Below are 18,077 nucleotides of genomic sequence, written 5' to 3'. Positions count from 1 at the left end.
TCATATTTGTCTGTATCACCAAAGCACCCATTAGGGGAAAGATGATATTCTTCAATGGATCTGGAAGTATATTGCAGGTTCCAATCTTCAGAGAACTGCTCAAAAATGTGCCCATTGTGCTAGAAACAATCCAAAGACTAGGGCCCACCAGTTCTAAAAGCTATACAACTTATAGCCACCGCATCTGGAGAAGACCGGCAGGTGGCCTTTACCATAATGCCAAAAACAACAAGTGATTCTGCTGTTTGCTAATATTGGCAGATCCCTTTTCAAGCTGGGTTGAAGCTTTTCCATGCTGTTCAGAGAATGACTCAGAAGTGTGTTTTTTTTTTTTTTAAAGATTTTATTTATTTGAGAGAGAAAGAGAGAGAGAGAAAGAGAGAGAGATCAAGAGCAGTGGGGTAAGGATAGAGGGAGAAGCAGACTCCCCACTGAGTGGGGAGCCTGATGCTGGACTCAGTCCCCGGACCCCAGGATCATGACCTTAGCCCAAGGCTGACACTTAACTGACTGAGCCACCCAGGGCCCAAAGGCCTCAGAAGTTGTCAAAACACCTATAAGCAAAACCTTCCTAGGTCTGGACCGCTGCTAATAATTCAGAGCGGAAGGTCTGGACCGCTGCTAATAATTCAGAGCGACAATGGGGTAAAAAAATCACATGAATGGTATCCAATGCCTTGGGCATTCAGTGGAGGCCATACGCTTTCCTCGAGATCCCAACAGAATCACGAGAATGCATAGGTTTCCTATCTGGGAAAAGGGAGAACATTGGAAAGGGCCCCCCTCAGACCAGTGAGTGGACCTGAAAGCAGTACTACTTAGGGGGAACGGGTCCAAGAAATCAGTCCGTGAGTACAACATGCTACTTGGTCACAACAACCCTCCACTAAAACCCTACACAGAACATAGTACAAGAACTATTGACCATAATACAAAAGTCCAGTAATGCAGAATGCTGACTTTCAATCTGGAACTAAAGAATAGTCCAGACAGAAAGCAGCAGAAAGCTTTCATTCCTCTACCCCTGTCTTCACCCCACTGCAATGGGAATTAACCAGAGTGGTCATCTTTCCAAAACACTCAAGGATGAAGACCGGTCAAAAGACGGTGGAGATTGAAACCAGTAACCAAAGGGTTAACGGGACGAAAAAGTGCAACTGCAACTTTTTACCCAGAACTTCCTCCCTTGACCCTCCTGGGAGAGAGTGGATTTGAGGTTCCCATCTTCCCGTTTGGCTGCTTCTGGAATAAACCCTCTCCTTTCTGCGTACTCGATGCCCCCCTGACGGTCTTTGCTGCGCATCAGGCTGACGAACTTGGGTTCATTTACACATACAGTAGGTGCTCAATAAAAACCACTGAATGAATGTCAACTCTGAGGCTTGGAGTTCAGGGTCTGGTTCATGGTGACACAGAGAGTAGAGATGAATGAGAAGGATTTTTTTTTTTTGCAAGTGTAATTTTTTAAAATTTATTTTCAGCATAACAGAATTCATTGTTTTTTTGCACCACACCCAGTGCTCCATGCAATACGTGCCCTCCTTAATACCCACCACCTGGCTCCCCCAACCTCCCACCCCCTGCCCCTTCAAAACCCTCAGATTGTTTTTCAGAGTCCAATAGTCTCTCATGGTTCACCCCCCCTTCCAATTTCCCTCAACTCCATCTCCTCTCCATCTCCCTATGTCCTCCATGTTATTTGTTATGCTCCACAAATAAGTGAGACCATATGATACTTGATTCTCTCTGCTTGACTTATTTCACTCAGCATAATCTCTTCCAGTCCCGTCCATGTTGCTACAAAAGTTGGCTATTCATCCTTTCTGATGGAGGCATAATACTTCATAGTGTATATGGACCACATCTTTATCCATTCGTCCGTCAAAAGGCATCTTGGTTCTTTCCATAGTTTGGCGACTGTGGCCATTGCTGCTATGAACATCGGGGTACAGATGGCCCTTCTTTTCACTACATCTGTATCTTTGGGGTAAATATCCAGTAGTACAATTGCAGGGTCATAGGGAAGCTCTATTTTTAATCCATGTGATAGAACAAATCAATAAGAGAAGAGAGAAGAACCACATGGTCCTCTCAATTGATGCAGAAAAAGCATCTGACAAAATCCAGCATCCGTTCCTGATGAAAACGCTTCAAAGTATACGGATAGAGGGAACATTCCTGAACTTCATAAAATCTATCTATGAAAGACCCACAGCAAATATCATCCTCAATGGGAAAAAGCTCACAGCCTTCCCGTTGAGATCAGGAACACCAAGGATGCCCACTCTCATCACTCTTGTTCAACATAGTATTAGAAGTCCTAGCAACGGCAGTCAGACAACAAAGAGAAATAAAAGGTATCCAAATTGGCAATGAAGAAGTCAAACTCTCTCTTCGCAGATGACATGATTCTTTATATGGAAAACCCAAAAGATTCCACCCCCAAACTACTAGAACTCATACAGCAATTCAGGAATGAGAAGGATTTAATTCAGAATCCTCTGACCCCTGTGCCTCTATTCCTGTCCATGGTGCTGAAAAAGTTCTGCTCTCCTCCCAAGGCCATGTGTTCAGTTCTTAGCGCAGCACCTCGGGACCCGGCTGCAGAAGCCCCCAGCCCCTCTCTCTGATTTGGAACCAGCTCTCATTGCATCCTGGAGGTGACAGTTCAACTCTGTTTACACAGCCCCACAAACAGCCCGGCTTTGTCTGCCACCTTTGGCAATTTTCATACCTCCTTACATACAAAATAAATTGCACATTCTCGTTTTGGGTTTGGAGGAAGAAATGGCCTGGTTAATTACAAAGTCTGCCTCGTCTTGGTGCGGAGTGATGGGAGATGTTCACAGGAAAATGGATTCATTTTGACTAATTGCTTTCACTTACACGTCTTAGTTCCAATTAAGACATTTGTAACTGAGCCCACCTTCTCCAGAAGCGGCTCCCACACTCCCTAGACAAGCAGCCCCCAGGTTTCACCAGCTGCTCAGGGTCCTGAGAAACTCACTGGTTGGGTCCTTTTGGGAAATGCCAGTTAGTGTTTCAGGATTCCTCCCAGGGAGGCAACCTAGGGGAACGGCCTCATTCAGTGTTCCCAGGGACTGATCAGCTCACACTTGTGAGCCAGGCACGCCCTAATACTGGACACTGGGAGGGAGGCTGTGTGTTCAGGCTGCCTGTTAGAATCATGCAAGAAGTGGTTAAAATCCAGAGTCCCAGGCCCCACCCTGGTTCCACCTAGTCGGACACGAGAAGGACAGGGTCTGGAAATCTGTCTATTCCATAAGCACCAGCTGGGGGTTCAACCTAGAAAGGCTCTGGGTCTCAAGTCGGGGGTCCGCATTTGAAAACCATGTTATCTAGGGGAGCTCTTCAAGTATTTTTTTGCCTCAGTTTCCCAGGGTGGAAAAAATGGGGTTCACCATAACTCTCATGAAGGGGGGGGTGGTTGTGCTGGTGAGGTGAGACCCCGACCTGCAGCCAACACTCACTAACTGGTACTTACTCCTATTAATGAACATGGCTGGGTTCATTTGAGGGGGTTGATGAGAACCACAGAGAGGACAAAAAAAAAAAAAATGCTTTTGTGCTGAACAAAGTCCTTGTACCTCAAACACAGAATCAGCACCCTCTCTGGGCCCTCCCTGCAGTTGTTCATTCTTTCAAACTCCAAACTCTGCAAAGCTCTTCTTTTCCCACTTCCCCCCAACCAATAAATCATTAGAAGGTTCCAACTGGAGGGCCTCCACAGCCTCCCTCGGAATGCAGTGCAAAACAGACACACGTGCCCTGGGAATAAGGGAGCAAAGTCCTACGTTTGCAAAATGGTCAAAACTGAGTCATTTCATTTGTGGAAAATGAATACATCTGATCTTGCAAATGTTTTGCCTCGGGGAAAAGTAGCGCGCACACAACTGCAAACGGGCTTCTCCTGGCAAAGACCACTCCTTGCTGCTCCAGGAGGCTCTGCCAGCCCACCAGAAAGCCAGCAGTGGTGCGTGTCCTTGGAGCATAAAGAAAAAACTTCACCCAGCGGGGGCCCCAGGGTGGGCGGGTTCTCTCAGGGTTCAAGTTCATTTCCTTAACATTTAGCAAAGATCATCAGCTCTTGGTGTCTGTTCAGACGAAGCTAGGATCAGGAAATCCAGGCACTGCCTTTCTGAGTCAAATGTAGCCCCTCTCCCCACAAATTTTGGTGAGTGTTTATAGTGGAAAGGGGGATGAAGCAAGGGGAGAGGGGAGTTCTCCACGGAGCAGAGTAGATGGTCCAATTTTTTTTCCCCTTCCAGTTTATGGCCTGAAAATATTTATGAGTTCTGAATCCAATTAAGCAAACAGTAATTTGTGCCCGTTCTGTGGACAAGGCATTGTGCCCGGGGTTCCCAGTGAGACCAAGGTGAATTCAGTCCACTAAGCCTGTTGGTGCCTGCTCTGTGCTCTATGCTGGGAGACAACCAGGAGGGGGGCGGCCTCATCTGGGTTCCTTACTCCTCCTGGAGGGTTTAGTGCTCAAGTCACTAGGCCAGAAATCAAAGTGAACACGGGTATCAGAGGCGAGCACAGAAAGCCAAGGAGTGCAAGCAGGGGGAAGGGCACTTCAGCCATGAACACTCGGCACTTCTGTGCCAGGGTCCCTTTAGGAAGAGGTTTCATGGTCACTCTTCCCTGGGCAACAAAGTTTGCAGCTGTCTGAGGGTAGTGAGCTGAAGTACAGAGAACGGGTCAGATCTGAACCATCTGGGGGTCTTCCTGTCCTGTGCCCCTGTGCCTACCCCATGCTAGTGAGCAGAGAGTGGCGTATGTGTCCGAGGCCTGACCCCTGTGGTGACAGCTCCCTGGGGGGCAAAACACATGCCTGGCACAAGAAAGAGATGCAGTCAAGTCCTGACAACATCATCTTAAAGTCCCAGCAGTGGCTTCTACCATGAGTCCTAAAGGTCTCTGGGCCTGTCCCAAGAGTCTACGCAGCAGAGTAGAAGTCACTACGGGGTTGGGTTCTTGAGCCTTAGAAAAACTTAGATGCAGCCTTCTCTGCTTGGACTCCCATCGGTTTTTTCCCTGCCCAGCGCCTCATCTCTGCATGTCCTGCCGAGAACCATTTGGCTCGAGCTGCAAACATATGTTCCAATTTGCAGAGAGTCCCCTGCTCCCGTTCCCAGGCCATTCGTTATTCTCTACACAGATCCTTGCCTATGCTGTTCCCCCCACCAAAATGTCTTTTCCACCCTTCCCCCGGAGTGGGGGAATCACGCTCCTGCTTCAGGGCTGTCTTCCAATACCTGTCCTACAGAACTCAGCTTCCTGATAGCCCCCCGGGGGGGGGGGGTATTTAGGGCCAAACATCCACCCCGCACACGTCTCCCAGCACCCATTCAATTAGGAACTTGGCTGAGTTTGCTGGTGCAAGCCCACCAGTCTTAGAAAATTCCAGGTGAGTGTATCAGAGGGGGGAGTGCAGATCCTGAAGCCGCGAGAGGCAAGGGGAAGTGGGGCTGAGGGGCCTCTCCTCCCCCCTCCCCATGTGAATCCCCTTCCAATGCTGTGCATACCCCAGCGACAGGATGCTCACCACCCCTCGGCAACTCACCCTCTCTTCAGACAGCTCTTTATTTTTACCAAATATTCTGGGTCGGGAATATATTTGCATGGTTCTAAGCTCAAGCAACAGCACAGTGCACACTTGCAGAAGGCTCGCGGCCACTCTTGTCTCTGCCCGCCCTGTTCCCCATCGCCCAAGGGACCATTCTAATGACTGCTCGCCTCTCCTGCCCTCGCTTATTTACGCAAACATGACAAGCAAGAAAGCATGTTCTTATATCTGATTTTCCCTACCCAAAAGATAATGTGAGGTACACGCTCACCTGCCCCCTGCTTTGCTCGAGGGGTCTCCTCCCCCATCAGCCCACCAAGGGCACCCTCCCTGGTTCTCACAGCTGCACGTATTTGGCAGTGGGGGGGGGGCATGGTTCCAGAATGCCCAGCTGCCCCTCTTCCAGCATCTCCTGGCCTCAGCCATTCTCCATCTCTACGTGTATCTCCTCTCCCCTCTCAGGCCAGTGGCGATCTGCCGTCATCCACTGGTAGCCCTCGTATGACACTCTATTCAGCACCCCTCCCCACACCCTGAGTGGGCCTCTGCTTCCTGCGGGGACCCTGCTCTTCCATTGCTATTCCGCCTCCCTGGCTTGGGACCACCACGCGTGTCTCCTGGGTTAAGCCAAAGCTAAGTGCATGGGTACAAAATGGGGTCTCCCCGTGCTGCTTCCAGGAGCTTCCCCAGGATGTAGCTACCGTCACCCATCTGCATTTCTCCCTCCCCCAGGCTGCCTAGAGCACCCCACTGAAGCCGGAATCTCCCAGCTCCAGGCTCGGGATGAGCATCTTGTGTCCCCAGCACTCTCACAGTGCTATTCAAACCAGCCAGAAACCTGAAATCCCATCTGCTGCCAATGGGCCTGGGCAGCCCTATGGCTCTTTAGTGACTTCTTTGCTTCTCCTCCCTTCTCCCACCCTCATCACCAGACCGCCGTCTCCCATCCCTCACGGCCTCCTTGGTCCCCCAACTCAAGCCTGGAGACCTGCCTGGCCCCAGCCCCCTGGGCTGAGGCACTACCCCCCGGGGGATCTGGTTCCTACCAGCGCTACAGTCAGTATCCCCAGCTGTGACCCCACTCCATGATGAAGCCCCCACCACCCTCCACTGGTGGGGTTGGGGACAGACATGTGTCAGCTGCAAGTGTCATCTTCTCCATGTGCCATGGAGACACACTGCATCAGTCAAGGCTGGCAGGAGCCCGCCTCTCCACCAAACCTCCTAAGTCAGGTCCCGGGGGCTGTCTGAGCTGAGAAGCTTCCTCTCTTAGATAAGCCACAGTCTAGCCAAACCAGACACCGCCACAGCCCTTGATGGAACAGCACCACCACAAAGCTGGGTGACCCCCCCAGGAAGGTCACTCTAGAATCAGCACCATAAACCAGGGCTCTTGCTGCTCCAGGACACGAAGCCAGCAGACAGAGCATGGCCAAGGTCCGTGGGGGGCAGACCGGGGCCGGGGGCGGCAAGGGAGCAGGGCTCTGACCTGGTGAGACCTCATCAGAGAGAAATCAAAGCACATGGTTTCATGGAAGCCGCCCGCTCCTCGGACACAGACACACAAATGGAGGCTGATGAACACATACCTGACGCTCCGGGAACTTTCTCCCTCAGACCTGCAAAGAGAGAAAACGTACACTTAGAATGCAAGGAAGTACCCTCCACCATTGGGGGTCCACATGAGGACGTTAGATGTGGGGACCCACGAGGTCCCCAGGACCCTGGGAGCCCTTCTCCAGCCTCAGCAGACTGCCCCCAGGTCCAGCCCCCAAGGCGTCCCATTGTCAGGTTTTGACCTAGAACTCCACCCTGAAACCACCTCCTCCTCGAAGCTTGCGGCTTCCCAGCCTCCTCCACGGCACATCACCTTGATTATAATTGTCTTCCCAGGATCGGAACATCCCAGAAGTTAGGGAACAACTCCAGAATGGGGCCTGTGGCTCCAGAACTCTGTGCCCTGGGCGCTGCGAGGCAGCAGTGGAAGGAATGAGTGAGCGGGGACGGTGCAGCCGGCCTTCCTGCATCCCCTACTTGGTATTTCCAGCATAGAGCCCACTACCAGCTCCATTTTCAAGTACCCAGAAATCAATTACAACACTTTACAAAGGAGACAAGCCTGAATGTCAAGGAATTGGACAATTAGATCGTATCGCGCACACTTGAACTTTCACGGAGACTGTGAAATACACGGCATCCGCTGACAGCGGTGCCTTTGCGGTCTGCAAACCAAAGGAAAGGGACTTGGGGATTAAACTGCTCCCAGCGAAGGGCTTTAAAGCCACGGCCGGGCTCCCAGGGTCTGAAGGAGCAAAGGGCTAAGAGCAAGCACATTCGGGAATCTAATCCCTGGAAGTCCCAAATTGGATTTTACTGCCAGTGAGCTACAGAAATAAAAATACACTTAACCCAAAGTCTTTTTTTTTTTTTCAAATTGCCCTTTTCAGTAATTTTACTGACTGGCTGCATACGGCTCCATCAGCACTGAAGCCTAGAGGAACGGCTTTTCTCACAGAGCTGGACTTGCTGATCTTACGAGACCATCCCGTGCCCTTTCCTACATCTGCTGTGTCAGTGACAGATTCTACCCAGGCTGTCTTTCAAGCTAACTGACGGCCCGGCGCAGGAATGTTTCTCCAGGATGCCATAAAGGGTCCTCAACATCTCCAGCTGCTGGCTGTCTGGGAGGTTCCAGCTGTCCCCAGCTACGCAGCACCTGCCAGGGCCACGGCCACCTCCTTGTTCAGCCAGTACAGAAGGGGAAATAAGAGCAGACACACCCAGCACTCGGTCCTTACGCAGTGCCAAGCCCAGGGCCGGGCCCTGACGTGTGCTACTGATTTTCACAGCAGGCCGGCAGGCCCGGCATGGTCCTCACTTGCCGAAGAGGGACTGAGGCTCCCAGAGGCAGTGTAAGTGCTCAGTGGCAGGACCAGCCAGCAAGGAGGCTATTTCCTGTTGTCCCTCTACGGGAGACAAGCAAACCACAGCCTTCTGTCCCGTTAGAGGTCAGGATGGAATTTCCTGGGGTGGTGATGGAAGGGGGCTCTGGGGGTTAGCGGGTGCTGCTCATGTTTGGGTCCTGATCCAGGTCTTGGTTACCCAGGTGCAAAAATCATGATTAATAAAAAATATATATATTTGGTCACTCAGATCACCAAAATGTATTTCTCATATATATCTGGTCTTGGTCCATAGTTCCCCGCTCACAGCACCCAAAACCCTTGCAAATTTCTTCCTTCCTTCCTTCCTCCCTCCCTTCCTTCCTTTCTTTTTACATTTATTTATTTATTTGAGAGAGAGAGAAAACACACTGGAGGGGAGGGGCAGAGGGAGAGAAAAAATCTCAAGCAGATTCACTACTGAGTGCTGAGCCTGACCTGGGGCTCAATCCCAGGACCCAGAGATCATGGCCCGAGCTGAAATCAAGAGTCAGACTCAACTGACTGCGCCATGGGGTCCCCAATCCCTTGGAATTTCTGAGCCATGGGAGCAATGGAAACATCTTTTGTTCTACTATTTGGTCTCTCTCTAGTCCTCAGTCCCTGAAATCACTTCAGAGCCATTATGGTGAAAGGTGAAACGAGTGTCTTTTCATTCCTAACAAGCCCCTTTCCACTGTAACTAGGTTCATGTTAATGTGGTGACTCTTGGAAAGCACCTAGAGATGGGGGCTGGTTGCCAGGGCAACCGACCAAGAACAGAGGGTTGGAAGTTTCAGTCCCACCTCCTGACCTTCTGGGTGGGAAGAAACGGCTGGAGAATGAATCAGTCACCAACAGCCAATGATGTAATCAATCAAGTCTAAGTAATGAAGCCTCCATAAAAACCCAAACAGAGGGGGTTCGAAGAGCTTCCAGCTGGTGAACACACAGAGATTCAGGGACAGTGGCACATCCAGAAGGCAGAGAAGCTCCACGTCCCCTCCCCGTCCCCTTGCCCTGCGCACCTCTCCGACCTGGCTGTTCCTGAATCACTTCCTTTCAGAAGCAGCCAGGCTCTCATGCTAGAGTTCCACTCTAGCAAATTAATTGAACCCAAGGGGGAAATCACGGCAACCTCTGATTTATAGCCAGGCAGTGAGAAACACAGGTAACAAGCTAAGCTGGCAAAGAACGGGCATCTGAAGTGGGGGTGAGGGCAGAACTGAGGACCTCACCTGGGGGCTCCGAGGCTCTCTCCTGGTAGAGAGCGACAGAATGGGGTTGAATGCGAGGACACACAGCTGGTGTCAGAGAATGGCTTGGTGGTGTGGGAACCCGCCCCCCTCCCACACATGCTGGGACTGGGTACCGGAATCTCTCCTGGGAGGCCCACGGGGGAAAACCCACCCTGCCGCACACTTATGACACAATTGTTTTCAGGATATGTACTGTTTTGTGGACAAATTGGAGACAATATCATATGAAGGAGAAGGTGGGGGATAGAGAAGATAAGCGGTGAGCTGATAACTGGTGAAGTTGGATATATTGGGAGGGAGGGGTTCTGACACTGTTTTGTCTACTTTTGAGCGTGTTTGAAATTTTCTACAAGTTGAAAAAAACAGTTTTGTAGGATGAGCCAGTCTGGAGATCCAACCTACAGTGTGGTGACCACAGGTAATAATGCCAGACGGTGTACCAGAAATTTGCTAAGAAATTTCAGGGACTTGCACCACAAAAAGCAAAGACAATTATGTGAGGAGAGAAACATGGCAATCAGCTTGTCTGTGGTAAACATTTTACTGTATACGTGTACAACAAAACACGTGGTACACCTTAAATAGACGCCATTTTTATTTAAAAAAAAAAAAAAAAGACAAGGTCTGTGATGTGAGTGGCCAGTGGCTGTACCTGGACTCTGTGACTTTTGTCATGGCAGAAATGATGCCCCTAACCTTTGAGAGGACTGGCAGATTTTGCTTTCTTGCTCTTAGATACCGACTGCCATGCTGAGAGGAAGCCCAAGCTGCCACCTAGAGGAACAAGAGGAAGATGGGGAAGGGAGGATGAAGAGGGGGAGGGAGAGGGGGAAGGCTTGAAGCCATCAGCCCCAGCTGAGCCTCCAGCTGCCAGCCACTGGGAGCAAAGCCTCAGCTGATGTGACACAGAGCTCAGAAGAGCTGTCCCTATGGGTCCTGCCCAAACTGTGAAATCCTGAGTAAAGAAATGATGACTGTGGTTTCAAATCACTAAGTCTGTGAAAACCCAAATGCTGCCCCACTTCTTGCCCCAGGAACGTTCCAATCCCTCAAGTCCCCCTCACCCCTGCTATGGACAGAATGTTTGTGTCCCCCACATTCATATGTTGAACCCTCCGCTCTCCACGCACAGTGTGGCTATGCTTGGAGATGGGCCTGTGAGGAGGAGTGTAAAGTTTAGTGAGGCTCCGGGGGTGGGGACACCAGAAGAGGAAGAGACACTGGAGCTCACTCACTTTCTGCTGTGGGAGGACACCATGAGAAGGCAGCCCACTGCAAGCCAGGAAGAGAGGCCTCAGCGGAAACCAACCCTGCCAGAGGCTGACCCAGGACTGCCGGCCTCCATAGCTGTGAGGAAATCAACACCTGCCATGCAAGCCGCCCAGTCTCATGGTGCTATGGAAGCCAGAGCTGACTATCACCCCCTCCAGCCTCAGGGCCTTTGCACACTCTCTTCCTCCCGCCTGCAGTGCTTTATGTACTTAACACCCCATGACCATCGGTCACTTTCCGCCACTGTGTCTCTCCGCCCACCTTCTGCAAACTCGGCCAGGCCTCCCTCTGCGTTGGGCCTCTCAAGCAGGCTGCCCCTCTCCCACAGCTGAGATTTCTCTGGATTATGGTTTGATGAATACTGCTCCCCGTTTCCACAGCTCATCCCAGGGTCTGGCACACGTAAGTGCTCCATGGTAGAAAAGATGGTGTTACCCAGGAAAGTAAGAGCACCCCCTGACCCACAAGAGGCACAAGACATGCCCCAAGCTGGAATGTGTTACAGCAGGAAAATGGATGAACGTGGCCCATCCCCACAAAACCAGGGACACCAAGCATCCAGGGGACCACACAAGCTCTGGCGGTCCCCCAGCAGCAGGGGGAGTGGCCTACCCAGTCACAATCCCCCAGACAGAAACAAAATAGGCAAAACTCAGCGCCGCAGCTGAGAGGTGCCCACCTGGGAGTTAAACAGTGAAGCCAAGCAGGGATATGACTGTCACAAAAGTCAGGGCACACGTCACCTCCAGAGAGGACTTGCTGTTAGAGGAAGTGCTTTCCAGGCTGCTGGGCTTGACTGTAGTAAATCAGCTGATGTGACACAGAGGTGCCCACACTGGAGTGAGTCTTAAACTCACTGAGTTTAAGTAGGGGTTTAAGTAGGAGTTTAAGTAGTTTGAGTTTGAGTTTAAGTAGGAGTGTGTAGGGGTTCACACTGAACCCCTACACACATATACACACGTGTGTCTAGATACATTTTGTATGTCCTCCGCATGTATAAGTCACAATTTCAAAATGGGAAACGTGAACAACTGTTCAACAAGGTGATGAGTTATTTTAAAAGTGGAGACAGAGTCCCTGCTTTGTTCCTCAAACCTCCAGGCCTGGGGCCACAGGGGGGGTCTTCTGGCCATGCCCAAACTCCCCCGTGCACTTGCTGGTAGCAGAGGAAGTAAAATGAAAAGCAGGTATTTCCTAGCCACGTGTGTTCCAGACACCTGAATGTAAAGCCCTTGTTCTAGAAAGACCGTGGACTCCCTGCCCAAAAATTCCAGCGGCTTCAGCACACACCAAAGCAGGCCACGCCCCCTCACTCCCCACCCCCCTCCCCCCGCCCTGTGGCCAGCAGATGATGGAGACCAGAATGGCCCACAGAAGTGTGTGATGCTTCCCCGACCGGCGAACGCAACAAGGTGCGGATGAGCGCTCTGTTAGCTGGGAGACGCTCCAGATTTGTCCGCAGGGAGCCACAGAGGACTGAGGATCCCCAGGAGCAGTGGTCAAGGTTCTTGTTTTGTTTTTTTGTTTTCCACTGTATCAGAGCCGTGGCAGAAAAGTAAGCAAGCAGGGGCCATGTGTGTGCACGTGTGTGCCTACGTGCGTGGGTGCGAGTGCCCACGGGCATGGGTGCGTGTGCACATGTGTGCGTGCGCGTGTCTCCCTCTTCATCTCCATCTCGACCTCTCACGCTGGGAGAAGCCAGCTGCCTTGGCTTGTGAGCAGCCGTGGAGAGACCCACGTGGTGAGGACCGGAAGCGGCTGCCACCAGCCACACGAGTGAGCTTACAGGTACATTTCCCAGGCCCTCGGCGGGTGCAGCCCCAGCCAACGGCTTACTGACGATCTCAGAGTGCCCGAGTCAGACCCACGCAGCTAGGCTGCTCCCGGGCTCCTGACCCACGCACGCCAAGATAAGAAACGATTGCTTCCGTAAACTGCTAAGTGTTGGGGTCGTTTGTGACCCAGCAATAGAAAACCCTCCTCCCTTGCATCACCCATCTGGGTAGCCTTCCCTCAGTCCCATTTGAAGCGCTCTTATTTGTGCCTGTTTACTGTGTCTGTCTCCCTCAATAAGGGAAGCTCCATGAGGACAAGGGACTTGTGAGGTGTCTCCGGTGCTAAGACGAGGCAGAGGGTCCTGGTTAAATGGTTGAGTTGCAAGGACACAACCAGGTTGGGAGCCCATCATTCTGGGATGTCCCATGTCTGAGAAGCCAGGACATACCAGGGAATGGGACCAGACCCTGAGCCAGACCTTCCTGGTCCCAGCCCCAGCGCTGCCCCTTATTGCTGCCAAGTGACCTTGGAACATCACTCAACCTCTATGACCCTCAGTTTCTTCACCTGTGACTGGGGATGACAAAAGCACCCAAGGAGGCTGTAAGGAGACAAGGCGCATGCGTGACACAAAGTGGTTGCTTGATAAAGCTGCTTCTCTCACCACCTGCCTGAAGTATAATTTGAGAATGCGAGCTCCTGCCGCTAGGCTGCTGGGCAGCTGCTCACGGGCAGACCCACGGTGCAGGAGGGAAGGGCAATTCTCTAGTAGATGATGTATCCCCATGCTCCAGAGCCCAGCACGGGGCCTGGCACCCAGCAGACTACAGCAGGGAGGGGGACGTTTGTTGCGAGAACCCATGATGGAGCTGACTGCAAACTCACACGCCAACGGCAGCACCCAGCAGTCCCCTTTCAGACCAAGGGTGGCATATCCGGAACCCCATGTTCATCTTTGAACCCCACGGCATCTCATCATGGTCTTAGGGCAGAAGGAGTAATACATGAGGTGGGGAGAAGGGGTGCAGAGGGGTTGGGCAGAATTCTGGGGAGGGTGAGGTCCTCTGGCATGTGTGACCATGGCATCAGCGTGGGTGAGGTGGCAGGTGGTTGACAGCGTACTGAAGCTCCCTGGTTCCCTTCCAGAGACGGTGAGAACCCAGAACAGGATGACATTCCAGACTGGTATGAACAGATGCAAGGTCACAGACGCAGCCTCACACCTGTTCAACCAACGCCCGGAGCCAGCATGAGGCTCTACGTGTGCGCATGCTCAGGCCATGATGCCTTCGTTTGTGTTGCCCCAGATGAGCCTGGAGGTAAAGATTCTGGTGCCAGGAGTTTATATGGGAGGGGAAGGCAAGGGGGTAGGGAAGTGAGACAAGGAAGAGAAGGCAGCTCATCGTGGCTGTTGATCACGCGGCCCACCATGCACAAGGCCAAAACCGTGGCCGACAGGAAGCTGGTCCACCAGGAAGCCCTGGAAGCACCAGAGCTCTCCTAGCCAAGAGGCAAGGCAGCCAAGGCACTGTTTGAAGTCTCCCAGAGACGCTAAGTCTCCACGCTAAGTGGCCAAGAGATCTCGAGCAGCAAGAAAAACCCCCAGGCAGCAAGAAGTCAAGCCAGTGTGTACTGAGGAGGCTGGGGCTAGGGCCTCTGGTGACCAGTGCTTTCAGGACTACGAGAAAGCTTCCTGATGTCCTTATGACAACACAATAGATGATTGAGCCTTCAGGGGGATTTCAGAAGGTCAAGGGTATAAGTGACCATTTTTGTTGTTCTTGTTTTGATTCTGTGGTGGAACTTGCACACTGATTCATTAAACATGCATGCCGATCCCCTCCTTCCATGCCTTGCTGGACCTTAGGCAGCCTCTGGAAAAAACTGAAATCTTCATTCCCAGACACCTTGCAGCTGGGGTTCTGCAGGCAGTCTCAGCTGCTCTGGGCAGATGCCTGCCTGAGGTGTGGAAGGTGGATGTGAGCACCATACATAGTCAAGATGGGGTGCCTGGCTGGCAGGGAACAGAATCTGGTTCTCCTACAGCAGCAGGCTGAGCCTCACAGGCAGTGGTGTTTCCATGGCAACAGTCTCGGGTGAGGTTAGATGACTGTCCAGGCCATGTCGTCCCTGGTCATGGTGCATCAAAGCTGATTCCCCTTGTAGTCCTAGAATCTCATTCTGAACACCCAAGAATAATTCTCACTCTGCTCAAACCAGAAAGACTGGATTCTGGTGACTGCAACGAAACACTGAGACTGGCCCACATTCTGATGCTGAAATCACCTCTATTGTTGTGTTTTTGTTTTTTTCTCACTTGGAAGAGATACAGAAAAGTTTAAGAAAAACGAGTAAAAAATCATTTGTGATCCTATCACCTGGAGGTAATGGCTGTCATATTTCTGCATGTTTATCTCTAGGCTTTGTTTTCTACCTTTTTATATAATCCAAAGACTGTGGCATCCTAAGCCACCTCTGTTCAATAATAAATTAACAACAGTAGAGATGGTTTTACCACCACTGAATGTGGTTTATAAATGTGTCCCATGACCTTGTTCCTGAGGCCTTCAGCAACCTGGACCAAATCCTCTCTTTTTTTTTTTAACCACCTTGAGGTATAACTGACCTGTATTTAGCATATACAATCTGATGACATCGGAGATAAGTAACATCCGTAAAACCATGACTGTTACACCATAAACACATCCATCACCTCCTCTACACTCTTTCTTTATTTTTTTCTGATAAGAACACAGCCTAAAATCTAGCCTCTCGAAAGTTTTATGTATATAAAATGGTATTATTAGTGACAAGCACTGTGCCACGTGGATCTCTAGAACTCACGTGGATCTCTAGAACTCACTCATCATGTACACCTGAAACTCTGTTCCCTCCATTTCTCCCTCTCCCCAGGCCCTGGAAACCACCACTCTACTCTCTTCTTTTATGAATATAACTGTTTTAGCTTCCTCATGTAAGTGGTGTTCTGTAGCGTTTGTCCCTCTGTGTCTGACTTATCTCACTTTGCACCATGCCCGCCAGATTCATCCAGCTTGCTGCAAATGGCGGGAATTCCTTCTTTCTTTTTAAAGGCTAATATTCCATTGAGATTCTACACCACATATTCTTTCCTTCTTTTTTTTTCCCTACACCACATTTTCTTTACCTGTTCATCAGTCAATACACATTACATTGCTTCCAAGTCTTGGCTACTGAACAATGCTTCAATGAACATGGGGGTGCAGCTATCTCTTTGAGACACTGATTTCTACTCCTTTGGGTGGGTACAAAGAGGTGGGATTGCTGAATCATATGGTAGCTCTGTTTTTTTTTTTTAAGATTTTATTTATTTATTTGTCAGAGAGAGAGCGAGAGCGAGCATGTGTGCACAAGCAGGGGGAGTGGAAGGCAGAGGGAGAAGTAGGCTCTGCACTGAGCAGGAGCCTGATGCAGGACTTGGTCCAGGATGCTGGGATCATGATCTGAGCTGAAGGCAGATGCTTAACTGACTGAGCCACCCAGGCATCACAGTAGCTCTAATTTTTTGTCTGACTTTGGTGCCAGGGTAATGTTGGTTTCATAAAGTGAGAACAGAAGTATTGTGCTTCTTTTTTTAGTTTTTGGAAGCACTTGAGGATTGGTATTAATCCTTTGAATGTTTGGTAAAATTCACCTGTGAAGCCATCTGGTTCCATTTTCCTTTGTTTGGAGGTGTTTGGTTACAGATTCAGCCTTCGTATTTATTATCAGTCTGTTCAAATTTCCTTTTTCTTCTTAATTTTGCCTCAGTAGGTTGTATGTTTTTATTTTTAAGCATTTATCCATTTCTTCTAGTTTGTCCAATTTACTGGCTTGTAAGTGTTCCTAATACTTTTTTTTTTTATTTCTGTAGCATCCGTTATGATGTCTTCTCTTTATTTACAATTTTATTTATTTGAGTCCTCTCTTTTTTTGCTTAGTTTTGCTAAGGGTTTGTTGGTTATGTTTCTCTTTTCAAAACACCAAACTCTTAGTTTCATTTATTTTTTCTACTACTTTTCTATGTTCCATTTCATTTATTTCTGCTCTGATCTCTATTATTTCTTTCATTCTGCTAACTCTAGGTTGTGTTTGTTCTTTTTCTAGTAACTTAAGGTATAAAGTTAGGTTGTTGATCTGAGATTTTTTTTTTAATAGAGGTGTTATTAGGTAACTCTTAGTACTGCTTTTGTAAAGTTTTGGTATGCTGTATTTTCATCTTCATTTGTCTTGAAATATCTTCTAATTTTCCTTTTAGTTTCTTCTTTGATCCAGTGGTTGTTCAAGAATACATTAATTTACATGTATTTGTGAATTTCCCCATTTTCTTCAGTTACTGATTTCTAGTTTCATTTCATTGTGGTCAGATACCTGGGATGATTGTCATCTTGTTAAATTTGTTGAGACTTGTTTTGTGACCTATTATGTGATTTATCCCAGAGAATGTTCTGTGTGTGCTTGAGACGAATGTGTATTCTACGTTGTTGGGTATTCTGTATATGTGTTATGTACAGTTGGGTTTATTGTGTTGTTCAAATCTCTGATTTCCTTATTGATTTTCTGTTTGGATTTTCTGTCCATTATCAAAGTTGGGTATTGAAGTCCCCCACTATTATTAAATGCCTATCTATTTCTCTCTTCAGATCTGTCAGTTTGCTTTATATATTTAGGAGCTCTGATGCTGGGTGTGTATATAATTGTTACATCTTCCTGTTGCACTAATCCTGTTATCATTACATAATGACCTTCCCTATCTTTTATAGCTGTTCTTGACTTAAAGTCTATTTCATCTCATATAAGTATAGTTACCCCTGCTCTCTTTGGATTACCATTTGCAAGGAGTATCTTTTTTCCAGTCCTTCACTTTCAGTCCTGTGTGTTCTTAAAGCTAAAGTGAGTCTCTTGTATAGAGCATATAGTTGGAGTCTGTTGTTTAATCCATTCAATCTTTCTATGTCTTTTGAAGGGGTGAATTTAATCCATTTACACTTAATTATTGATAGGTAAGGACTTATTATTGATATTTCGTTCATCATTTTCTGTCTCTTTCATAGTTCTTTTGTTCTCTTATTCTTGTTGTCTTCCTTTGTGATTTGATGATTTTTTGGTATTAAATGCTTTGACTCCTTTCTCTTTCTTTTGTGTGTCTTTTTTTTAAAAAAAAAGATTTTATTTATTTGACACAGAGAGAGAGATCACAAGTAGGCAGAGAGGCAGGCAGTGGGTGGGGGGGGGGGGGGG

The 18,077-nt window shown here is 49.2% G+C and overlaps 1 protein-coding gene across 1 annotated transcript in view; it reads right to left on the bottom strand.

Moving 5' to 3' along the window:
• IQSEC1 (IQ motif and Sec7 domain ArfGEF 1) overlaps positions 1-18,077 on the bottom strand; it is a 377,460-nt gene that overhangs the window by 246,858 nt on the left and 112,525 nt on the right. Inside the window, exon 2 of the mRNA XM_045990563.1 lies at positions 7,180-7,209. Coding sequence (XP_045846519.1) covers positions 7,180-7,209 — 30 coding nt within the window. The remainder of the gene's footprint in view (positions 1-7,179; positions 7,210-18,077) is intronic.

This window comes from Meles meles, chromosome 20 (assembly GCF_922984935.1).
Source record: "Meles meles chromosome 20, mMelMel3.1 paternal haplotype, whole genome shotgun sequence".
Taxonomy (NCBI): Eukaryota; Metazoa; Chordata; class Mammalia; order Carnivora; family Mustelidae; genus Meles; species Meles meles.
The sequence above is the reverse complement of the archived record's forward strand: the minus strand, read 5'-3'. Positions and strand labels throughout refer to the sequence as shown.